This window comes from Urocitellus parryii, chromosome 11, assembly GCF_045843805.1.
Source record: "Urocitellus parryii isolate mUroPar1 chromosome 11, mUroPar1.hap1, whole genome shotgun sequence".
In the NCBI taxonomy this organism is placed as follows: Eukaryota; Metazoa; Chordata; class Mammalia; order Rodentia; family Sciuridae; genus Urocitellus; species Urocitellus parryii.
The window spans coordinates 48,379,343-48,397,020 of record NC_135541.1 but is presented as its reverse complement, the minus strand read 5'-3'; the positions used below and the strand labels follow the sequence as shown (position 1 = coordinate 48,397,020).

The 17,678-nt window shown below is 38.2% G+C and overlaps 1 protein-coding gene across 9 annotated transcripts in view; it reads right to left on the bottom strand.

Annotated features, from left to right (window-relative positions):
- The window catches only part of Pde4b (phosphodiesterase 4B), a 514,783-nt gene that overhangs the window by 114,346 nt on the left and 382,759 nt on the right, over positions 1–17,678 (bottom strand). For all 9 annotated transcript variants that reach the window (XM_026409100.2, XM_077791662.1, XM_077791663.1 and 6 more), the window contains one exon: positions 1,166–1,360. In XM_026409100.2, coding sequence (XP_026264885.1) covers positions 1,166–1,360 — 195 coding nt within the window. The remainder of the gene's footprint in view (positions 1–1,165; positions 1,361–17,678) is intronic.

Genomic DNA, 17,678 nt, shown 5'->3' with positions numbered 1-17,678 from the left:
AATGTGTATGTGTGTGTTCCTTTGATCATTCCTGGTTAGTTGCAATCTCCATGAGAACAAGCAAATTTGGGGGGAATGCTTTTAATTCATCTGTGAGTTCTCCACTGTGTTGTTCAACATTTATCCCCACATTTGTCTCGCACATTACACAGCACATAAGAGAGTTCAGTAAATATTAACTAAAAATGAGCGAAAAAAAATGAATTTTGGTTCACACAATGATTTAAATATTTTAGGGCTGGGGTGCTTCTGTTAAAGTTTTCTAGTAGAAAGAACCAAGGAACATTTTCTTCCCCCTAGCTTTAAAATGCCCTCTGCCCCTTTACAAGAAGGTGAACCTTTTTGGCTTCCTCTCTAATAGAGAAAGAGAACCCCAGTGGAATTTTCCAGGCTGGAGACTTTAGGGAGCTACTGATATTTTTATAACATATGATGTTAAAAGCAATTGTATGTGTGCCCAGAAACCTTTTAAGGCATGGATTTTAGCATCCAATTTTATTTGGTTTCAGAAATTTAATAAGCAGGCAATACAACCCAGTCATTGTTCTTTAAATAAAAATTAGAGATCTACAATTAATAGGAGCAAAACAAAAACATCAGCTGTGCTTTGCGGGGCGGTGACGTGTGCCGTGTCTCACCAAGGAGTCAGGCAACAAGCGGGTATTGTGTTAGGTTCCAGAGAAAGGACAAAGGCACGTATCCGAGTGACGACCTAAATGCCACCAGACAAAGGCCAGTGAAAGAAATGCAGGTGACCAACCACCATTTTTTTTCTTCTCTGTGGGAGCCTCATGCAAACTGCACATGCAGCTGACTACTCAAGTGTGATTTGCGAAATGTGTTAAGGTTCTTATTCCATAAATGATTCAGCAGTTCAGGAAATGAAGTTCAATGAAAAAAAAAATTTTTTTAAGGGTACATAACAGATGTGGACTGAACGCTGTGCCTGAGGTGTTTAAACACCTTTGGAGACCCTAGTTACAAATTCACATGCTGTAAAGCACTGATGTCGTTAAGATGGTCAACCCTGTCACCTCTGGTCATGTTCATTTTTTTTGTGTCCCTTCATCCTCAAGTTAAAGGGCAGCCGATGCTGCCGCTGCTATGACAGGGTGAAGATGAGGTAATGCGAGGCTGGGAGCCAGACAAGAAGAACACTACTCACTGCTCGCTTGGAAGTGATGAGTTTCTTGACATCGCCTTTGGTGACAAGTCATAGTCGCTGTCTGATCGGTACAGAAAGGACTCTCTGCGCTGGCTGTGCCCAGGAAAGGTGGCGTGAAGCACCAGCCCAGAGGAAGAGCTGGCCTGGGGGTCCAGTGGGCTCCGACCTGGGGAAGGGCCATTTTCCACATCAAAGCTTAAAGAGAAAACAGGAAACTCGGGTCACATGAGAGTCACAGAAGAAGACATCCAACATACTTTGAAAACCCACATGTGGCACTACTGGGTGCCAAGCACACTGCATGAAGCTTTATGCTTTATGGAAAATTTTAATTCATAAGATAGCTCTGAGTTAGAATCATTATTATTCCTGTTTTTTTAAATATAGGAAACCAAGTCCCACAGAATTTCATTCATTTACTTAATACCATCTTCATCAATAATGACCATCAGAATCTGAACCCACGAACAAATCCCCATGACCTCTTTCAGCAACATGAACAACTATGACAAATTAAGAATGAGAGTTGGAAAGTAAAATAATTTGTGATAATAAGCAAGTCTGGAGGGGACATCTAGCACAGCTCTAGGTGTCAGACACAGAGCTGTTATGTGAATGAGACTTCCTAGCTGGAAGATTTCTTCCTGCCATAAATAAATATCACAGTCTCATTAAAAATACAATATGCACACTTCCAAATGTTTTGGGAACAAAGTGTTATCATGAAAACATCCACTGTCTGATTAGATGGGAGGCCCAGCCTGAGATGTAATATTCATATGCAAGTTTAACCACAGAAAAGGATTTAATTAATCTGATAACACCAAATTACTCTCCAAGGCTGCAGAGCTTGGTCTCTGGAGAAGATGCCCTCGATGGCTTCCCCAGAGGAGCCCCAGTGCCATTTCTGATCATCTGCTTCTCTCTGGGGAGATGCCCTCAAGTTCAGAATTATTTGAAGACCTCATCAATGATCACACAGACAGGTGTAGCAGAGGTTTTGTCTCTTGTTTTTCTTTCCCCTTCCTGGTATCACCTAGGCACCGTGTCCTTCCTTTATCACCCCATATGCATTTTTTCCTGCACGTACAACCTCCCTCAGCTTCAAATCCACAGCAACACTCCTCTCTAGTACTTCCCTCTAACATGCACGTCTCCCCAGCTAACACTTTGCAGAGAGAGGTATCATGAAGGGGGCTCAGGGCTGGGGTGTTCTTTCTTCCAACTTAGACCACAGTTGGCTTCCTTTGGTTACTCAGTCAGCTGCTATAATTGTTTTATACATTTTTGGTCCTTTTCTTTCATTAATTCAGACAATGCTCCTCTCTTCTGGTGCATTTTACTTACGTTTCTTCAGTTTACAATGTGTTTTCTGATAGACGATTTCATTTAATCCCAACAACTTGGCAAACAATATAATAGGATTCTACTCTACTTTTGAGGTAAACAAGATTTAGGGAGATATAACTATTTGGGTTAAAGTAACAGGCTAGAACAGTAGTTGTCCCCACACCCTTATCCATGGGGGATATGTTCTGAGACCCCCAATGGGTGCCTGAAATAGCAGATGGTACCAATCTCTCTGTGTACTGTTTTCTCCTATAAATGCATACTTATTTATGTATATTAGGCAGAGTAAGAGATTAACAACGGATTATAGAACAACTATAAAAATATACTGTCATAAAAGTATTTAAAAGTTATGAAGTTTTAAAAAATTTCCATGCAACAATTTTGAACTACGGTTGACCACAGTTAGCTGAGACCATGCAAAGTGAAACTGCAGATAAGGCAGTTTCTACTGAAACTTGTAGATGAAGCACCGGAAGACCCACAGTCTTCCAACTAGTCTCCCTACAACCTCAGATGTTCCTTATCACTGCATTCCACAGCAGCCCGCTGGATAATGGAATGCGTTTCCTTTCAGTCTCTGGATTCAAACAGAAATTGTGCTTGGTATGTAAAGAGTCAGCCAGACTAGAAGCAACCTTGGGTGCTATTTTGTACGAACACGGGAGGCAGAAAATTACCCTGAAGTAGTTTTTCTTGAAACAGGAAAAGACATGACAGGATGTAGGGTTATAATGCTTCCCAGAGACCACTCTGAGAAAAGGCTCTGGGGGCAACCCACAAACTCCAGGTGTCTGGTAAGAAGCAGCAAGTGAGAATCTCTGGGCAAAAAAGAAAAGAAAGAGCCAATTCAATATATTTGGGCTTTCAGGATACCACAGATGGATTTTCTCAGCAGGCCAATGGTGTGGAACAGGGCTACCTTTTAAAGATTGCAGGCCAGTCAGCCAGGGCAGGTAATCACCCATGTAGACCAGCTTTCCTGGAGGTAGAGTTACGCTGTGAGCCTCCTACATCACTGCAAGTAAAAAGTACAATGAAACAGACCCCCAAACATCCCCTGGTGAGAACTGCATTAGCTGTTGAATAAAATGAAGAGCTGCTTTGTGGGATAAAGGCTCTTTCATGCATCCCCAATCCTGCAGAACCTGTAGGCCCTAATACTGATCCCTTCTTAAGGTCAAAGAGGACAGGTTCTTAAAAGGTGAAGGTAGGATCACACAAAGCCTGACAGTAGACATGAGCTTTGAAATTTTATGTATAGTCCTGTTGTTATTCATCTGGTATGTATCTGCACAGCTTTTTGGATCTTACAAAAGCAAAATACTTTTTGAACAGTTGACATCCATCAGCCCATCAATATGAGTTGGACTTCGTAGTAGTGATCCAGTAACCACAGACTTGGTGCCTGGAGCAGTGGGGGATCTCTAGCTCCAGTACTATGAGCTAGAGATCCCCTATCAATATGTGTTGGACTTCGTAGTGATCCAGTAACCAAAGACTTGGTGTCTGGAGCAGTGGGGGATCTCTAGCTCTAGTACTATGGCCTATAGCCACTAAATTGGTCAGTGCTCATGTGGTACCAGTCATTAAATGTTATGAATATCACCGCTGTGTACCTGTGCTAAAATCTTAGAAGGGAGGCCAAGTGCGTCTGCCCACCAGTCTTAGAACTTTTTCCATTGAGGGTGCCACAAGGGCTCACTCTGCCTGCTTTTCTGCTGGAGGCATTCCTATTGGGCAAAGTAAGTCCACAAAGCTGGTGCTCCAGGGCGTTCTGTCCCTAGTGCCGGTGTCAGAAAGTTCACCCCTGCCAGGTAAACTGGGACTAGACCCAGGCACCCAAACACTCTTCATGTCATCCCTGTTTGGGCTTGTTTTCTTTCTCCCTTACCCTGCCTAAACTCATAGGGGAGATTGCTGGAATTTAGAGGAAGCCAGGGAAGAATTCTCTGGTGCAAAGAAGCAGTCTTAGTGAGACAAATGGCCTTTCATATTCCCCGGGGCACTGTTTCAAAGCAACCAACACAGATGTACGACTTTGGAACAAACATGAATCACCAACCAGACACCAGCCCCAGTCACAGCAAAATTAGCGGGCAGACATCACAATACTTCCCACAGATCCAGGGAGTGAGGGGGTGTGTTCATGGGGGAGACTGAGGACAGACCTAACGAGCAAAATGAATATACCACACGAACTGTGATGCAATTAGGAAGAAAACTGAATTTTCATGGGAGAAACAAACACATCAAGGGGGCTATTATTTATTTAGGGTCATTTTTTGTCTCTGCTCTAATCAGGACACACATTTCACCCTTAGGTTTCTTTAGATTAAAAAAAAACCATATAAGATTAATTTAAGAATGTTATATAAAACATGAACAAAAGAGAAAAGAATAGCTTCAATAGCTTTGTATTTTTCCATCTGAATATTCTTTTCATCCAGGTTTGAATCTTGATTGCTTTTAATAGGGTTTTATATACTGCAGTTTTCAGAATTATCATTTTCTTTGGGCTACTTAATAGTTCATCCAATATACCTGTACTACATTTTTTTTTCTTTTTACTGTTTTTCTTGCCTCTTTGGTCATAATATTTATGATTCTAAGTATTGTTGCAGTTGATAACTTTGAGCTCTAGCTACTCTAATGTTTCACTAACGTCATACAGAAGTTTCAGGTAGTTTAAGAAAGGGCATCATTCGCAGGTTCTTAAAAGGTGAAGGTAGGATCACACAAAGCCTATTCAAATATCACAGGTTTCTGGATATTTGAGTAGGACATATACCTGCCCAGAAGAAATTGCCTATATCCAACACATGAACTGCAGCAGCAGTAAAAGTGGCCTTTCTGGCTGGGCGTGGTGGCGCACGCCTGTAATCCCAGCTGCTCTGGAGGCTAAGACAGGAAGATCCGAGTTCAAAGCGAGTCTTAGCAAAAGCCAGGTGCTAAGCAACTCAGTGAGACTCTGTCTCTAAATAAAATACATATTGGGGCTGGGTATGTGGCTCAGTGGTTGAGTGCCCCTGAGTTCAATTCCCAGTACCAAAAAAAAAAAAAAAAAAAAAAAAGGCTTTTCTTTTAAGATCAGAGACCCCTCCCTCCCAATCCTGTTTTCTGATCTCCAGGATTCTGTGTGCTGCCTCCCCACTTGCATCTGCCTGCTTCTCCCTGCCGCTGCTGACCTCCTTGCACTGAATCAATGGCTTGTTGTCTAAGACCTTACATTTTAACAACTTCATTCGGCTTTGTATCTAGAGTTCTCAGTTCGTGGGGCATGGTGGCAGATGACACCATATCTAAAAAGTGATGCTCCCTGTAACTGGAGTGCCCTTCCCATTATTGACTCCAATAAGACATCACCATCTAAATTCAGGTCAGGTCACATCTACAGCCAGTTCTCTTTGACACAGATCAATTTAGATACATTCTTCTCACCTAAGCTCCCCAACATTCCTTTATCACAGTATAATGGACCCTTAGTATCTGCAGAATATTGGTTCCAGGATTCCCCATAGATACCAAACTCCACAAATGCAGATGCTTATGTGCCTTATATAAAATGGCATAGTATCTGCTTATAATATGCATACATCCAGGGTATATTTTAAACCACCTTTTGATAGCATAATACATAATGCAATGTAAATGCTATGCAAATAGTTGGTGTACATTATTCTTTAGGGAACAATGATCAAACAAAGTCTATACAATTTCAGTGTAGATATACTTTTAAAACAAATATTTTCCATCTCTGGTCAATTTTAACTACAGAACTTAGGGTGCAGAGGACCAACCAAGGTACTTGTGCTTCTTTGTTTAATTCTCTATTTATATAGGTGCCTCCCAATAGATTGTTATATTCAACAGAGAAATATTACTCATTTTATACCAGGCATCTCTGTCAGAGCCTTGTAAATAAATAGTAGACCTTCAAAAAAAAAAGTCAACTGAATAATTTGGAAAATAATGTAACTTATTCCAAATTTTTTTCTCCTATCACCTTCTTCTTCCTGACTCCCAGCCCTCATCTCAATTCCCATTCAAACAGATTTCTTTGGTCTCCTTTAAATGAGTCTATGGAGATGTGGCTTTAATTTCTTTTATTAGCCTTGTGAGACAATGATCTAAATATAAATTTTTTTAAAAAAATTAAAGCACAGCTGTGTTCTCCCTGAGCAAAACAAACCTGCATAGGACTATCACTAGTTTAGTGTCTGAGATGGTGACATGTTTGCACCAACCCCTGTGCTGGAAAGGCCCTCTGTGCCTGCTTCTGTCTGCCTTGTTCTCCTCTCTGTTTTTTCAGTAAAAGTAGGAACATTCTCCTTCCCCACACCCTCTCTCCTGGTGGTCTGCATCGCCTAGGTATCCCTGCAAAGCCAGCCAGCGCAGGCTCGTGACTGAAAGGAAGGAGCCAGCAGATGGCAGAAGACTGCCACCGCGTCCTCAAACTCCAATCTGAGCAGGTGGGGCAGCACCGCAGTCTTGGAGGGAGAAATAGGACTCCAGCAGCTTCTTCCTAAGCCTGGGAGGAAAAATCAGGGATAAAGAACAGACCCACAAGGTGCACATGAAACCTTTGATTAAACGAGGAGAAGCTTTACCTCCAAGAATTCAAGCTAAGCCAGGTGGTCACAGAAGAGCCTGCAGTGGTCCCCACGGTGGTTGTTTTCTGATCCCCAGCTAGAGCACAAACCCCAATTTTTGTAACAAAGACTCAGGAAGCAACATCCCAGGAATAATTCATTTTTAAACCAGTGCAGATTTTTCTTTTTCAACTCAGCCATTCTCTAGGTGAGTTTCTTTGGCTTAATCTAAAAAAAAAAAAAAAAAAAAAAAAAAAAAAAAAAAAAAAAAAAACCAAAAAAACAAAAAAACAAACAAACAAACAAAAAACAACAAAAAAACAGCCCCACTAAAAAGACTGCAGACTCTACAAAAGAGATTTAAATTCCTAGGTCAACAGAGTGCCTCTCCACCATTCAGGGAGAGAGCTCTGCTGTCTTGAGTTTGCCTTTCTTTCTTGAAAATGACTTGCTAAGTATCTTTTGCATCACTGAATTCTCCCAGCAATTCCATTGGGCTAATTCTCTTTGTCCTGATTCAAAAAGGAGAAGACAAAGATGGAGGCTCCAAAATGCATTTCATTTGAGAAATCCTGAAGTGTGACTTTTTTTCATTACACCCTGAAATCTGTGCCCAGATCCTTTCCTCCACATCCCTTTGATCTCTTCTTGATCTCAGAATCTGCCATGTATTTCTTGGTTTAGTTCTCTCTTGTGGCCTCCTTGAAGCAGGAACTATGCCTTTGTTCATTTCTGTATTCCCATGGCCTAGAGCTGAGTCTCACACCTGAAAGCCCACACAAATACTTGTGGAGTGAATGTGGAGACCTCACAGTTTACATATCTCATATGACAAAAAAAAAAAAAGCCAGGGTCATTTGTATTAAAAATTTTTGGCAGGGAAAGGCCACAGTGGAATTCCTAAATGGAGCCACTAGGATCTGATCTTTGATTCCCCAGAGCCACCTTCCCTGCATATCCTAGGAGGCTTATCCCAGGAGATTTTGCAGATGAAAAAAAACTGTTTTGTCTATAATAAGTTGTTTTTTTGTGGGGTAGATTGTATGTATAGGAGGGGTGTTATAAATGCTGTTTCTTTAATGTCCTATTAGAAAATTTCTATTTCCCTCAATTATGCTTTCAAACTAACATCTTAACATGCTAATCATTTTGATAAAAATAAATAACCATTTGCCCATTTACTTACATACTTACAATGGCCATCACCTCAATATGCTATCTGCTATCTATCAAATGGGAGCTGGATAGGGACATGTATTTTACTTGTGAAGACAATGACCCATTTTTATAAAATTAATGGCTGCAGACAGCAGCCAGTCTTAATTTCTAATGAAGGACTTAACTATGCAAAATCACAGCTAGCATGATGGAGAACCCTTATCTTAACTGAAGGCAGACAGAACTTCTTTGGTCACAGCTACAGCAGAATCTTGCTTTCCTTCTATGACTTTCCTTCCACAGACCAGGAAGGAGAACTCTGATATTCAGCTCATCTGAATTCTAGAAGCAGCTCCCATAACTTTCTTCTCTTCCCAGGGGTTTTGAAAATTACATTCACGGCAAAAATACCAAAATGCTTTTCCACGGAAAGGCTTAACCAGAGGCAGTCTTGGAATGCTGAAGAGCTCTGCACACTGGGGATCTGGCCTCCAGTTCCTGCTGTGGGGAGCCAACTGAAATGAAAGAGACTCACTGTCTCCCCCACCCCCCAAACACACATACCTCAGTCATTGACCACTGAAATGAAGCTGTGAGATAGATATGTAAGATAAGCCATCTTACAGACATTTTGGAGATAGACAAAGATTGGCTCTCAAGTGTGGTTTTTGTGTTAAGGGTAATGATCATGCACTCATTCAATAAATAAGAATAAAACACCAACTCTGAAAAAAGTCACTGTTCTTGGCCTTTGAATAGAGCAACACAAGATAGAAAATGTGGTAAAGGCAAATCAAATAATATAACTTCAGATAAGATAAATGCCATGAAAAAAAAAAAATAAAAACCAACAGTGTGGTAGAGAGACAAGATGGGCAGAAGACTGCCTCTCTAGATTGGGTGGTCAGCGGGTCTGTACAGCCACATGGTTGCCCTACACCAGGAAAACATCCATCTTTCTCAAATGGTGTCATTTGAGTTGAGATCCGGTAGAGGTAGTAATAAATGATATCCTGGGATCATTTCTACACACCCTTTACCCAAAGAATTGAGTCAGATGAGGCTTAGGTTTGAATTTGGTACCAGTTGTGAAATTAGTGATTTAATTTTCTCCATCCCTACCTTCCTTTCTGAGTTATTTGCTCTTTCTCATACAGCTACATCTGTATTGATACTGGTATTTATTCATCTGGACCATAGTACTTGTCCTGCATACTTGTTAATTTGCCCCAAGGACTGTGTTTCCAATAACACAGAACAGCTTTTCCATGTTTTTCACCTCATGACTGTCAGAGTGTAGATGATTAATAAATGCCCAGTCAATAATCAAATGAAAGAATGAATGGCTTGAGGACAAGCAACTTTTACAAACTGCCCAATTTACCCATCATCCACAGCACAGATGTCCATCTCCAACCAGGACTGTGTGGTATGGGGAAACTGAGACACCTCTTGCCCCTGCCCTAATCCATCCCTCCATAAGGAAGAACCAGGGGTTTGCTATTATATAGCACCTACAAAGAGGGGCTGGAATACCTCCCATAGGACACCCAACCCACAGGAGAAGGCCAATGACCACCATGCGTGGCAGCAACCTCTCTCATCCCTTGGTGTTGAGGGTGTGACATACAGAAATACCACAAATATTCCCCATGGCATTCCTTTGGTAGAAAGCTTCACTTTTTCTGAGAACTTTATCTTGCAAGTCATCTAAGTTAACACTTGAGATCCTTTCTTTAGGAGAACCAAAGTAATACAAATGCCTGATTTTTATAATGAGGTTATAAGATAAGGGCCATTTTTAAAATGCTTTACTTTCAATGCTTGAGAGCATATTTTGGTGTAAATGTTTATTAATGTTGTCCTATGTCATACTATTTAATGCACAAGGAAAATAAGACCAAAAGTAAAGAATCCTTTTTCATAAGAACATTATTTTTAAGAAGTTTTTTTTTTTTTAATGCTGTTCTTCTATTTCGGTGTTCAAAAATGTTTTTAGGAATGAGAATGCTATAAATAACTATGCATTTCTCTTTGTTTTCTAAGTGTGGCTGAAATTTCATGGAATCACTCTCAAATTTTCATCTACTAAAATCCCTTAAGAAATGTGACAGCTCCTAATAGTGACAATTACTTTCTATAGGACAGTCTTTCTCAGGAAAGGTAGGGGTCCCTAATGAGAATAATTTTGTGTGGGAATGTGCTTTGTATGAAGAAATTATAAAGGGTTGGGGGGGGGGGTAAAATTTGTTTTGTTTTCCCCACAGTATGCACTGTGGGTACACACATTATCCTACCAACTCAATATTTTTCAGACTATACTTTCCACTTAAAAAAAAAGTTGTCATAAGAGATATCCAAGTATTCCTTAACAAGATATAAATATTCCAATTTATAAGTTAAGTAGCCTTACCAATGACAAAATCTATTAATTAAATAAAACATTTATTGAATGCCAATTTCCAGTAGCTCATAGGCAATTGGGCAGATGAGAGCAATCTGGGAAAACTAGATGTTTTTCAACCAATGATGGGTTCAAAAATTGCTGCTTTCCTTTATAAATTCTCACATACCATGGAGAAATCAGTTTTAGAAACAAGTTTGAAACCAGTGCCTAAAATATTGGAGATCAACGGTCAGTTGGCCTCTGGTTGGCATCTTTTACATGCCAGTGATGGGGCCATGTTAATACCATGAGATGGTGAGTTTCATTATTGCATTGATTTAATTCTTTAGGAATGTATTTTAGCTGTCCTCCCTGCTAGTTCCCCTTTCTTTCTCTCCTCTACTGACTCACCCTGATTATCCCTCATTGTGTAAATGCAGTGACCACCTACTCAGTTCTATAAAAGAGAATCATCAATAATTTTACTTTTGTCCTTACCCCCTTTGCCTTTCAGTTGCTTGACATGTGCTGTCCATCTAACACCCAAACTATACCCTTCTCTCCATCCTGCCTACCACTGTTTCAAAGCATTAAAACCTTCATCTGGCCTAGAGTCCCTGGCTATGGATTTCCCTGTTTCCCCTCCCCTCCCCCACTCTTCCCCATGGAACAGCAAGACCAGGCTTCGAACCCAAAAATAAAATTCTGATATTGTCCTGAGAATAAAATCCAAACAAATTCTCTTCCACAGATTGCAAATGCCCCCATCATCCAGCCCTGCCACCTCTGAACCTCCTCTTACTCCACACTGCTCTCTGCTCAGAATGTCAGCCTCAGGGACTTATTTTCTGTTTCAGAAATGTCCAAATCATTTCCCTTTTTGGCAATGGCATGCCTGTGTTTCATTTACTGGTATATCTTCTCTGCTTCTAACAGAACCTGGCTCATAAAAAGTGCTGAATAAGTATTTGTTGAAAGAATGAATAAATAGTGATCTCTCTGCTTGGTCTCTATATGGTTGCCTTTTGGTCTCTATGTGGTGCCTTATCCTCATTCTTTTAGCCTTGGATTAAGTCACCAACTAGAAACTTTCTTCTCCAACACATTATTTAAGTAGGTCTTCTTTTCTTCAGTGCCTATTCCAGCTTTTGAGCACATTTATTTGTCTTTTTAAAAAATTGTCTTCCACTCTTATAAGACTCTATGCCCCATGTGGCCATCTGTTGTGTTTTCCAATGCATTAACCATAGTGCCTGGCACTTGCCTGGGAACGAATGTCTTCTCAGTGCATTAATGAATGGATCATTGACTGTGTGAGAATATAAACACCAGCAATCACCTCTGTGATTCACAACAGACCCAGCTTATTCTTATTTTTCAAAAGTAGTTTTTCATTTGGAGAGGGGATAATTTATTTCCTAACATTTGTCCAGCTCTAACATCAAACCTCAGAAACTCGAATTTAAAATATCAGTTGGGTTGGGCATAGTGGTGCATACCTGTTATTCCAGCAACTCTAGAGGCCAAAGCAGGAGGATCCAAGTTTGAGGCCAGCCTCAGCAACTTAGCAAGACCCTCAGCAATTTAAAGAGACCCCATCTCAAGATAAAAATAAAAAGGGCTGGGGATAAACCTCAGTGGTATAGCTCCCCTGAGTTCAATCCCCAGTACAAAAAAAAAATTAGTTGGTGTACAATCTTGTCACAGATTTAAAACATATTTTTTTTGTGTGTGTGTGTGTGCATGTATGTGTGTTATAACTCTGGGCTGATTTCAGGAAATGAGACTGGTTTTCAGATCAGATCAAATTTCAAGTCATTGGCCTTTCTGATTGAGCTTCAAGGTGGTGGTGTTCTACATCAAGGATATATTCCCAGTCCTAGGTTTGCAAAATGTCATTACTTAACATTTTAAGAACTTTGTATTCAAAAAAATAATTTATATTCTCTTGAGAATGAATAAGCTCTATAACTCATTTTTGTTTGAGGTGGAAGGGCGTGGATGGAGTGGTAATAAACTCAAATAATAATCATAAAATTGGAAATCAATGCCTCAGCCTCCGGTCTACATAGCACTTAATAGTGTTTACGTCAGTTAACATCTGGCCTCCAAATGTTATCAGTCTTGAACACTGCACCTGCAGACAGCCTGGCATTTGGATCTTAAATATGTTCTTCTGGGAAGAAGGGCGAGTGAGAGAAGGGGGAGAAGAGAAAGAGGTGGAAAAATGAGATCCCAGAATCTTTACTCCTTTACTTGGGCAGTGAAGCATAGAAAAGCTACAATTTTTTTTTTTTTTTTTTTGCTTAAAGGTATTGAGCACATACAATGTGCCAGACCCAGGGCTAGGATTTGGAAAACACCACCTCATTTCATTGCTGTCATCACTTTGGGAGGGAGGAAAGAATTTGTTTTTATGAATATGAAAGCTGAAGGTCAAAGGGTTTGAATAACTTGCTGACAGTCACTCATCTATTCAGTGGTAGAGCCTGATTCAAACCCAGTTTGAGCAGATCCATTAACAAACTGATCACCTGTAAACATCTCTTCTGTCTTCTTGTTACTACAGAGAAGTGAACACAGTTTTATTTGAAGCCAGTCCCTCTGCTCTGATAGCCGCTCTTTCTCTCTCACACAGACTGTGCTCCGATGGCAAGTTTGCTCCCTCCTGCCTCCACATTTTCCATTTTGCACGTCAGCAAACAATCACACTAGAAAGATTTATACCTAAAACAAGCCAACCCACAAACAAAACCATAACCACTCAAAATGTGTCCATCAAACACATAAATGTCAGAAAGATTCATCACCGGCAAAACCCAAGGGCAAGAAAAGTTAAAGGAAACCCTTCAGGCAGAAGAAAAGTGATACCAAATACACAAGGGAATTAAGTTTCCCTCCATATTATTAAAATCTCTTTAAAAGATAATTGATTGAGAAGTAAAAATATTAATGATGTATTGTGAGATTAAGAACATATGTAGAAATAAATCATATGACTATAAGAGCAGAAAAGACAAGGAGGGAGAAACGGAAGTATATTGTGGGAAGATTCTTACATGATATGTGAAATATTATATTGCTTGAAGGTCGATTGCAACAAAATAAGATTTACACTAAAAATCCCAAATTAACCATTAAAGCAAAATCTGAAGGGTTATATTTAATAAACTAACAAAGAAAGAAAATGGTAGCACAAAACATTTTTGAGTGTGAAATTCAATTAATTAAACTTTTCAAGCTGTTAAATTGAATTAAATTTGGCCTGAGTATGCCTCCTTACTTTGAATCTTTATGTAACGAACTATGGTCCATTTCAGTACTAAACAATCTGAAAGGGTAACTTAGGAATATACTTTTATAACAGATAGCAGAATCTTAACCAATCACAACAGCTGAAACTCATTATCATGGACTATCAAATGATCAGGCCATGTTCAAACAAGGCAAATGCCAACCTATAACCAATCAGGCTGTTTCTGCATCTAACTTCCATTTTTCTGAACAAAAGTACTGCCTGCACACATTATGGAGTGAAGCACTCTGAATTTTGTTTGGTTTTGAGGGTTGTCCCATATGCAAACAAATCAATCTATCTTTCTTTCTTTCTTTCTTTCTTTCTTTCTTTCTTTCTTTCTTTCTTTCTTTCTTCCTTCCTTCCTTCCTTCCTTCCTTTCTTTCTTTCTTTCTTTCTTGGTACATTTTAGTTATATATGACAGTAAAATCCATTTTGACATAATTATATCAGAATAGAATAAATGTAGATCTGAATTAGAACAAACAATTCTTTCAATAATTAAACTGTATTAATAAGTTTAGAGTTTTTTTTAACAGAAAAGATAATATAAATTTTAAAAAAGACCATATGGAGGATTTAAATCTGACCATGACAATAAATCTCTTTATATAAATGGTTTAAACAAGACAATTAAAAGATGGACATTTTCAAGATGGATAAAGATAGTATGACCTGACCATAATGTTGCTTATAATAGGACACTTTAAACACAAAGATGCAAAGAATTATAAGGAAAGGAATGGGAAAGATATATCAGAATGATACTAATCAAGAGAAATTGAGAATGGCAATATTTACAAAGACAAGTAGATTTCAGAGCTAAAAATATTGCCAGGTATAAAAAGATTACTTCAGTATGATAAAGGAATTAACTCATGAAGCAGATATACCATTCCTCATTTTTATGCACCTAAAACATAATTTCAAAGTATAGAAGGTAAAAACTGAAAGGGGAAATTGAGAGTTCAAAGGGGAAATAAGAAAATACATAAGCATAGTCTCATTAATAAATAAATAGAAAGTCAGTAAACTTATAGAAGACTCCAACATTGTGATCAATTTGACATAACACCTAAGAGAAGGTGAATACAGAGTCTCTTCAGGTGTTCATGGAACGTTACTATGATAGGTGATGTATTCTAGAGTATAAAACAAGTTTGAATACATGTACAAAAATCCAAGTTTTACCAAGATTGTTCTCTAATTAGAGTAAAATTAAATTAGAAATCAACAACAGAAAGGTCTCTGGTAAAGACCCATGTATCCAGAAAACTAAACATATTTTTAAAAACTCATGGGTCAAGACAAAAATCAAAAAGGAAGTTAACAATATTCTGAATTGAATGAAAATGAAAATGTTATATATTAAAATTTGTGAGATGTAGCTAAAGCAGTATACACAGAGATATCTATAGCACTAAATGCCTTTATTAGAAAATAATTTAATAATTGACTTCAAAATCACCTTTAAGAAATTAGGGAATTAAACAAAATGAATCCCTAATAAGCCAAAGGGGTGAAAAATAAAATCAAAAGTGGAAATAAAAGAGAACAATGAAGCAAAACAGGTTCTTTGATCCATAAAACTCAGAAACCTCTACTTGGATTTGCAAAAATAAATAAATAAAAGGATACAAATTACCAATATCAGAAATGAGAAGGGAGATAACAGAATAGACTCTAAAGAATTTATGAAGATAGTAAGGAAACCTCTATAGGCCAGTAAATTTGACAAATTTTATGAAAAGGTTAAATTTTGTGAAAAGACACAAACCTTCAAAGTTCACTCAAGAAGAAAGAGATAATATGAATAGATTCCTATATATTGTAGAAGTTGAATTTCAAAGTTTAAAACATTCCCATACAGAAAACCACATGCAAACATTTAATGAACTTTATACTGGTTCTCCCAAACTTTCAAAGCACTAAGGAGAAGAATACTTCACAACTGATTGCATTAGGTCAAGATTTCTTTGATACCAAAAATCAGAGAAAGATAACCTCAAAAAAGAACTTCAGATAATATCCTCATAACACAGGTGGGAAATTTCTTAGCAAAACTGTAGTAAATGAAATCCAGTAATATATGAAGAAAATTACACATTTTGATCAAGTAGAGCATATTTAAGGAATACAAGGGTATTATAAGACTTAAAAAATCAAGAAATGTAATTCACCACATTAAAGACTGAAAACCAACCAACCAACCAACAGATAGACAAATATGATCATCTCAGTAGATGTAGTAAAAATACTGAACATAGTCTAACACCTGTTTCTGATGAGAACTTACAGAAAACTAATAGAAGAGCAGTTCCTCTACTAGGTTCATGGCATCTATGAAAAACCGTAAATTAACATCATAGTTCAGTGAAATAATGAATTATTTTCCCCTAAAATAGTGTGAGAATGTTGTGTCCTTAAAATCTTAGCCAACATCTCACTGAAGATTCTAATCAGTGATGTGAGGCAAAACAAAGATGCAAAAGCATCCATATGAGAAAGGCAAAAGTTAAATTGCCTTTACGAATAGATGTTATGATTGGCTATATAGAATATTCCTTGCAGCTTTGTTATAATGAAAAGCAGGATATAATGCAAATGTATCAGGTGAATGGATGAACAAATTGTGATGTATCTGATAACAGAATACCCTTCAGCAACAAGAAAGAAGGAACGGTTAATACCTGCACTGACATGGATGACTCCTAAACTAATTATGCTGAAAGAAAGCAGGCAGATTAAAAAGAGCTGCTTCATTTATATGAAATTTATATAAAATCCTGGAAAATAAAACTAATATTTAGTGACAGAAAGCAGACCAATTTCCTGGGTGTAAGCAAGAAGGTAGAAGGAAGAGGTGGCAGGGGTTACAAAGTGCCACTTTGGAGTTGGATGAATATATTATTATCTTGAATATAATGATAATTTCAGGAGATTATATATGTCCAACATGTGTACTTTAAAAAGTGCATCTTTTGCATGTCATTTATACATCATTAAAGATATTTTTAAAGAAAGCATATGATTACCCCTATGCGACTGACTTTCCATGCTCACTTTTGGGTACCTTTTTAAATACAAAGCTCTTCCAGTTGTCATTCAAGAGGTAAGAAATATTGGTGAGGGTATAAAGCAGATAGGATCCTTGTACATTATTGATGGGAATGTAGATTGCTACCATCATTATGAAAAACAGTTTGGGAGTACCTAAAGAAATTAAAAATAGAACTACTGGGGGGCTTGAGCCATAGCTCAGTTGGTAGAGTGCTTGCCTCGAACAAACAAGGCCCCGGGTTCAATTTCCTAGTACCACCAAAAAAAAAAAAAAAAGCAAGAAAAATAGAACTGCTATATGACCTGGTAATCCCTCTTAAGTATATACCCAAAGGAGAGAAAATCACTACCTTCCTTAAAAAGTCTGCATTCCCATGTTTGTGGCAGCATTGTTCATGATCACCAAGAAATGAAAACAACTTAATCTTCATCTCTCTCAAATGTTGGGGATATCTGGCCCAAGTTATCCTTTTCATGAAAGAGTGAGAATCTGCCATTTGCTATAACATGGGTTGAACTGGAGGACTTTATGGTAAATGAAACCTAAATAAGACACAGAAAGAAAAATACTGCATGATATATAATAATATAATACCTGATCTCATTCATGTTTAGAATATATATTTTAACTATGAGGATATATACATTCTCTAAACATGTGCAAATAAGTG